This window comes from Mus caroli, chromosome 5, assembly GCF_900094665.2.
Source record: "Mus caroli chromosome 5, CAROLI_EIJ_v1.1, whole genome shotgun sequence".
Taxonomy (NCBI): Eukaryota; Metazoa; Chordata; class Mammalia; order Rodentia; family Muridae; genus Mus; species Mus caroli.
The window spans coordinates 117,337,108-117,345,344 of record NC_034574.1 but is presented as its reverse complement, the minus strand read 5'-3'; the positions used below and the strand labels follow the sequence as shown (position 1 = coordinate 117,345,344).

Here is an 8,237-nt window from a genome sequence, read left to right as displayed (position 1 = left end):
TTTTGTATTACGATGTGGAATCTTTGAGGTCTTTTTTTTTTTTTTTAAGATTTATTTATTTATTATATGTAAGTACATTGTAGCTGTCTTCAGACACTCCAGAAGAGGGAGCCAGATCTCATTACAGATGGTTGTGAGCCACCATGTGGTTGCTGGGATTTGAACTCCGGACCTTTGGAAGAGCAGTCGGGTGCTCTTACCCACTGAGCCATCTCACCAGCCCAATCTTTGAGGTCTTAAGTACTTGTTTTTTTTTGGGGAAGGACAGAGTCTTGCTATAGTGACTCTGGCTTTGAACTCACAATCTCTGTCTTCGTTTCCTGATTGTTGTGGTCACCACTGGAGCTCCTGAGGGAGACATGTGAGGGACATGTCTGCTAAGGGACTTCCTATCTGGCCCAGAGACCTATGTCATACTACTAGCACAGCTGGTTCCAAAGGGTGACAGATCCACACTGGGATTTATGTGTGGTGGGACTAGTTGGTGAACGTGGCTGCTCCCTGCCATCTCAGGGAGGTAAGAATCTCCCTTTGCTGGGAATTGTGGCTTAGTCCCAGCACTTGGGAGACAGAGGCAGGGAAGCTCACATCCTTGGTGCCATACCAGGACTAGTGGTGAGGCATTGCCTTTAAAAAATGAGTTTTTGCCAGGCAGTGGTGCCTCACACCTTTATCCCCAGCACTTGGGAGGCAGAGGCAGGTGGATTTCTGAGTTTGAGGCCAGCCTGGTGTACAAAGTGAGTTCCAGGACAGCCAGGGCTACACAGAGAAACTGTTGAAAAACCCAAAAAAACATATATATATTTCATACTGTGATATGCTCTGGTGCTAAGGAAAGCAAAGTGTGCTTGAAGTATTTTGTCTGATCTCCATACAGTTTTTGTGTGTGAAAACTGACCTTGCACTGGGTTCTGCTCTTTGCTAGATGAAGTGTTTTTTTGAGACAGGGTTTCTTCTGTGTAGCCCTGGCTGTCCTGGAACTCACTCTGTAGACCAGGCTGTCCTCGAACTCAGAAATCCGCCTGCCTCTGCCTCCCAAGTGCTGGGATCAAAGGCGTGCACCACCACTGCCCAGCCAAGGATAGATGATCCTTAAGACAGCTCAGCAGGGGCCCTGGAGTTGAAAGATAAGTTCTCAGTGTTATTGTTTGACTCAGCTTGCCATAAAAAAGGGCTTATTTAATACTAAAACAATTTTTAAAAATTAAAAACAATTTTAAAAATTGTTTTTGTCTTAGCCTTTCATTTGCTCACCTGCTTATTTTTGTGTTTGATGAGTGTGGGCATGTGTGGTCACAGTGTTTGTGTTTGATGAGTGTGGGCATGTGTGGTCACAGTGATGCCAGTGGACAACTATGCAGAGTAAGCGCTGACCTTTTATCCTTATGTGGACTTTATGGGTCAAAACTCAGGTTAGGCTTATGAGAAGTGCCTCTGGCCACTGACTCGCTGTCAGCCCCGCTTCCTACCTTGTAGAGTTAACACCGTACTATTAGGTCAGAGGTACATACAATCCTGACATTTGGGATGGTCAGGCAGGAGGAGCCCCTATAAATGGGAAGCCAGACTGGGTTATAGTAGACTTTCTAAAAAAAAAACAAACACCAAACATGTTACATAAGCCTGCATAATTCTAGCATATGGGAGGGAAGTAGGAAGAGCGGGAATTCAAGATTATCCTTGACTCCACAGTGAGTTCAAGGCCATCTTGGACACATGAGATTCGGTCTCCAAACCAAAGCATGAAAGGGGATATTTTTGTAACGGCCAAAATCCAGAACCTCTGCCAGCTGCCCGTGGAACAACAGCACCACAGTCTGGCTCCTGGGCTCCTAATATAGTGGCTTTTTGGGTGCCATACAGGAACATCCTTTACGTTTTCTTACATTTATCTTTGTGTGTGTTCCTAAGTGTGCACACGGCATAGTGCACGAAGGGATCAGGCTTGACAGCAAGTGCCTGATGGTTTTATTCTTGTAAGTGTCTGTTATTATTTGCTGTTGTCAACCAATTAAAGTGATGGCTGGGAGGTGGGGAGCGGGGCTGGAGAGATGGTTCAGTGATTAAGAGTACAGGCTGCTTTTCTAAAGGACCTGGGTTCAATTCCTAGCACCCATGTGGCAGCTCATACCTCTGTAACTCCAGTTTCAGGAGGCTCTGACAGTCACACACATAAAAGCAGGCAGAACCACAACGTACATAAAGTTCAATCATTAGAAAAAACAAAAAAACAACTGATGGCTGGGCCTGAAGTGATGGGTCACCATTCAAAGTGCATACTGTTCTTGAAGAGCACCAGGGTCAGTCCCCAGCACCAGCGTTAAGCAGCTCACTACCTCTGTGACTCGAGCTCCCGGAGGACCTGCCTCTTCTGGCCTCAGTGCGCATGTGCACTCATGCACACATGCCACACTCCACTAGTTAAAAATAAGTCTAGGGGCTGGAGAGATGACTCAGTGGTTAAGAGCACTGACTGCTCTTCCAGAGGTCCTGAGTTCAATTCCCAGCAAATACATGGTGGCTCACACCATCTGTAATGGGATCTGATTCCTTTTTCTGCCATGCATGTGAACATGCAGATAAAAACTTGGTTAAGTCCATCAGGATGATATTTTTAAAAGGTTCTTAAGAGGATTTGTGTGAGCCGGGTGTGGTAGCACATGCCTTACTCCCAGCACTCGGGAGGCAGAGGCAGGCGGATTTCTGAATTCGAGACCAGCCTGGTCTACAAAGTGAGTTCCAGGACAGCCAGGGCTATACAGAGAAACCCTGTCTTGACCCCCCTCCCCCCAAAAAGGATTTGTATGTATGAGAGTGTATTTTTCCTGTGGAGGCCAGACAGTGGCACTGGGTCTCCTGGAGCTGTAGTTACAGGCAGTAGGTTGGGAGCAACCCCATGTGAAATACTGGCAACTGGACCTGAGTCTTCTGCAAGAACAGCAAGCTCTCTCAACTGCTAAGCTAACTCTGCAGCCCCTACTTACGTATTTGGGACAGTCTCACCATATAGGAAAGGCTGCTACAGAACTAGCTATATAGGTGAGGTTGTTCTGAACCTTGCAGCAATCCTCCTGCCTTAGCTCTCCCAAGAGCTGAGACTGCAGGTATACGCCACCTTTTCCAGTTCCAGAATGTTCTCTTTAGATGTTATAATCCTGGAGCCAGGCACTGCCACCTCTATTCCCGGAAGCCCCTTGGTATATCATCAGCATCAGCCTTTTTCTCGGTGATGTTTTGACTTGCTTCCCGTAATTCTTTTAATAATTTCTTCTTTTCTAGAGTCTCCTTTGCTCTTTTCTTCCTCTCTCGCTTTCTCCTCTCAGCCTCGAGCTTCTCTTTGTGAACAGGGCTGTTTTCACCGTTGTAGAAAACATCCACTTTCTCCTGGAGGACTTTCCGAGCTATCTTCCTGTTTTGATCCACAGATCGTGTTTGGTGGCACTGCAAGAGTTAATGGGCAGGAGTGTAAAACTCCTGGGTATCAGGAGGTGACAGGAATTCCTAGTCCCTCAATCCACCCTTTCTGTAACAGGAGCCCCTGTGAGTCAGCCACAGTGAGGACACAGCCCTTCTGCATGTGGCTCAAGGTCTCTGCAGCACACACTAGTTGTATTGTGGGACTCCCTCTTGAATAATTATGAATGGGTTTTTTTGGGCCAGACGTGGAGGGAGAGACAGTGGATCTTTGAGTTTGAAGGCAGCCTGGTTTACATAGCAATACCCTGTCTTTTAAAAAATTAGAAGATTTTATATTTAGAAGCAACAGTAGCTTAAAATATTAGTGTATTTAATTTGTATGAGTGTTTAGCTTACATGTATATTTGTGTAACATGTTCATGCTTTGGGCCCATGGAGGCCAGAAGAAGTCAGATCTGGGACTAGAATTACAGCCAGTCATGAGCCATGGGAATTAAACCCAGGTCCTCTGGAAGAGCAGCCAATGCTTTTAATCACTGAGCCATCTCTCCAGCCCCAACAATCACTTTCAAACCGATTTAAGCCCTTCCCAAGAAACTATGGAGACACTGACTGGAGTCTAGCTTGTCTGGAAGCAACCGTGAAAAATTCACAGGCCATTCGCAAGTGGAGCCTTCTGAGACGGGGACACACCTTCACTGACCCACCACACTCAGTGTGAAACTAATGGTGGTGAGGGGCCCAGCAAAGCTGATGGGCAGAGGAAACGCTGTGGTAGGGGGAGAGAATGCCAAAGAAAAATGAAGCTGGTGGCAGGGTCAACACAATTAGCGTTTGGGATTTTATTGGGAATGACTTTCTCAAGGGGGGAAAAACATCTGAGGATTCTAACTCGCATCTTGGCTCAAGAGGCTGGCCAGAAGCAGCTTTCAAAGGCCTAACAAGCACGTTCCTTGTCTGCCTCAGGCTTTTCTACACATGCTTACAGGACTCAGTTAACCATGAAGAACATGGTTTGGGACATGTTCGCCCCGAGTGGTGGAGTATCAGTTGTTGGGTTGGCTGCTGTTGGTCATGCTCTCTCACAGCCTGCATGTGCTGCTTGGGGGCTTTTGTGATGTGTAAGTGGCAGTGGCTGTGTAGACTGGCCTTGTATTTCAGAGGCGGTGGGACTTGGCTAAAAATCACTTGGCCACCCCCTACTTGTGCATTTAGTTGGGAGCTGGCGCCAGCCTTGACCAGAGGCTGCCTTTAAGGAAAAGTCAGGCTGGTGGCTGCACAGAGCACTTGGCCTTCTGAGTCTGTGTGCTTTGCCTCCACAGAAGAGCGTGTGTTAGAGGCTTTAGCTGCATAGGGCAGAGGGTCAGGGGGTAGATAGCCCACCAGCTGAGGACTGAGATCTCTAGCTAGCAGCAGGGTTCATTAGTCCCGTGCTGGAGACTAGGGGTGGGTTTGAGAGCAGCAGGCTACAAGGAGACCTGCCTCACTTCTGGTGACACACAGAGCTAAATTCAGGAAGAGCAGCAAAGCCCTGGCACCAGGCTCCTGAGACTGGGCAGGTTTGTCTACAGAAGAACAGCTCAGGGCTCAGGTACATCTGCAGTGCCCTGATTATCCCGAGTTGGCAGTGTCCCCGTGCCAGAATGGGCATGCCCATTGGCTGAAACCTGCTGTGGCTGCAGACCTGGACTCCCCACCCGTCTCTACCTTGACCACAATGCCGGAGGGCACGTGTTTGAGCACTACACAATTGCTGGTCTTGTTGGTGGCCTGGCCCCCTGGGCCATGTCCTTTCACAAACTGTTCTTCGAGCTCACTCTCGTTCAGGGGGAGCAGAGCAGGGGAGTCCTTCCTGCCTGCCACCTGTACTGCGCTGGCAGCCATTCCTGGGAAGAGCAGTGCTGGCTTCTGAAGCCTGAGCCCCCACTTCAACCCAGAGCATATCCTGATCAGTGGTGGAGGGAGGCGGAGCAGAGCCCAGGTGCTCGTGGAAGACATGGCTTGGTGTGGCAGAACCTGGGAGGAAAAAGAAGTGAGACTGACTTTTTCCTTTGCTCTCAAGATGACACCCTGGTTTCAAACACAGGTTTTTATACAATCCCAGGGATAGTCCTTCATGCCCAGGGCCCAAAGCAGCAGGCATTCCCATCCAAGTACAGAACAGGCCCGGCTCTGCTCAGCTTCCAGGATCACATGAGAACTGGGCACGTTCAGGGTGGCATGGCCATAGACTACACAGTTTCTTTTAAAACACCAAAAATACTTTCAGCACACCGAGAGGTGCTAGCTCCGCAGGAAAGAGGTGTTGAGTGTGTCACTTAGAGGAGTAGGGCATGTGTTCTGATAAAGACATAAAAGGAAGAATTAGGATCCTAGTCAAGGACAATATTTAAATGTGAAACTTGCATTTGTACGAGGATGTCAGTGTGAGTCTGCTTTACAGCCGAGTTAAAGCCTGACACAGGAAACTTCGCCATCCATCAGTTTCCCAACTGCTGTGTTGTGACGCTGGCAGTATCCCGGGTTTGAATGGAAACATCTGTTCCCTGGGATGCATTGCCAATAATGGGATCCAACTGGTCTCCTTGTTACCGAGTCAAGTAGTTTCTACTAAGGCGCCTGTTAGGCTTAAACACAACTGATGTGGGAGTGGTGTCAAGATGAAGGCGCTGGACCTGTGCTAGCCAGAGAAGATGTTTAGAGCCATCGAGAGACTGAGCTGTACCCTGCATGTGCCACCCATTCTTAACAAGTTACACCCCCAGGTACAGGAAGTCTTTGTTTTTAAACAATGAGAGACTTAAATAACCACCCGAGGTTTTAAGATCCTGTCAAAAAGTCTAAACGGTTTAACTAATGATTAAAGATATGGCACAACCAGCCCGGACTACACAGAGCAATGCTGTGTTGAAAAATGAAAAACAAACCCAGCCAAACAAAAAATATACAGCATTAGGTTGAAGTCACTTAGCTGACAAATGAATTGGACAGGGGATAGTAACTACCCGGACATGGTCAATCATATAGGCCTTTGAGCTTCTCAAGGGATCAAAGGTACAATGGTTCTCCCAGTGAAGGGTGAGTCACAAGCCAGACCCAAAGCATCAACTGGGAAACTGGGAAATTTGCTTTTCCCCCACTCAGCTCACAAAGGATGGAAAAAATCAGAGAAAAAGAATTCTGGAGATAGCCTTTGCTAATGACTTCTGGGGCTCGGGACTGCATTCTCAGAAACACAGCTTCCTTGTGGACCAGGCCTCTGCTGAGGCGCGTGCAGGCGCCAAGCATGGGTGCCACTTTCATACTGTGCCCAAGGCTCTCGACAGCAGCCGAAACCTGGTGACATGGGTTCCTGGCATTGGTCTGCTACAGAGGGAGGGGCTAGGTTCTAAGAGGACTAGGGCTCCAGGACAGAACTACCCAGTTCTACAATGCTTTCAGCTCGCTTAATAAGCAAACTCCTAACCCACTGTCATCCACTGAATGCTGATAACTGTGATGTCTGCCCCGGTGAGTACTGGGGAGAACCCTTGAAGACACAAGGTTAGCTAGAGGCTCTTTCTGGTGCATTCTAATTTTGTTTATTTTCTTTTTTTTTTTTTTTTTTTTTTTTTTTTGGTTTTTGAGACAGGGTTTCTCTGTGTAGCCCTGGCTGTCCTGGAACTCACTCTGTAGACCAGGCTGGCCTCGAACTCAGAAATCCACCTGCCTCTGCCTCCCGAGTGCTGGGATTAAAGGCGTGCGCCACCAACGCCCGGCTGTTTCTTATGTCTGCCTGTCTTGCTTGCCTATCTGTCGACAGGGTGTCTGTTATGTAGCTCTTGCTGTCCCCCAACTTACTCTGTAAAACAGACTGGCCTCAAACTCCTAGAGATCAGCCTGCTTCCACTCCTGAGTGCTGGGAGTAAAGGCGTATGCCACCACACCTGGCAATTTTCTAAATTTTCCATATTTAGTGTTTTGCCCTCCTGTATGTATGTATGTATGTGCATTATATGCATGTCTGGTGCCTACATAGGCCAAAAGAGGGTGTTGGATCCCTTGATACTACAGTGACAGACAATTGTGAGCCACCGTATGTGTGTTGGGAACTGACCCCAGGTCTTCTGTAAGAGCAGAAAATGCTCTTAACAACTGTGTCAGCTCTCTAGGCCCTTTTTTGTTTGTTTGTTTCAATTCGAAGGCAGAATGTAAGGCTGGGCTTGATTTTCTCATCGTCCTGTGTCCACCTTCTGAGTTAGTTCTGGGATTCTTGGTGTGTACCATCATGCTTGCTCCCCCTCCTTACGTCCTTGATGCCTCTCTCCCTTTTCCCTTCTTTTCCCCCTCCCCTTTATTTTGAGGCAGGTTTTCATTATGCAGCCTGGGCTTCATAAAGCATTCAGTGCAAGCTTCTAAGTAGGCAGAGGAGTTGGCACTGGGAGTCCTTAGAACCCTCCTTTTTCTATGAGCATTGAATATGATGAACTGTGACACACACAGTCTTCTTGAGCCTTATGCTACTGCCCCTTTTCAATTCTGTGACTGACAGGATGGTCTAAGCCCATGGCTTCTTTTTGTCCTGCCCATACTGATGGGCGGGTTTTAAGACAAAGGTGTTCCCGAGGAGAGGCATATTATCAAAATGCAGAGCAATGAAAAGGCATGCTTTAAGGTGCACATGCCTTTAATCCCAGGACACAGGACTCAGAAGCAGGTGCATCTCTGAGTTTGAGGCCAGCCTGTTCTACAGAGGGAGGTCTATGACAGCTGAGGCTACAAAAAGAAACCGGTCTTGAAAAACAAAAAAAACACCGCCCGGCCTTTTTTTTTTTTTTTTT

General features: G+C 47.8%; 1 protein-coding gene across 1 annotated transcript in view; it reads right to left on the bottom strand.

The window, feature by feature from the left end:
* Positions 1–2,107: 2,107 nt before the first annotated feature.
* C5H12orf65 (chromosome 5 C12orf65 homolog) overlaps positions 2,108–8,237 on the bottom strand; it is a 14,232-nt gene continuing 8,102 nt past the window's right edge. Inside the window, exons 2-3 of the mRNA XM_021163465.2 lie at positions 5,125–5,433; positions 2,108–3,441 (exon numbers count right to left, since the gene is read on the bottom strand). Of these exons, the coding sequence (XP_021019124.1) occupies positions 3,178–3,441; positions 5,125–5,415 (555 nt within the window). The 5' untranslated portion in view covers positions 5,416–5,433 and the 3' untranslated portion in view covers positions 2,108–3,177. The remainder of the gene's footprint in view (positions 3,442–5,124; positions 5,434–8,237) is intronic.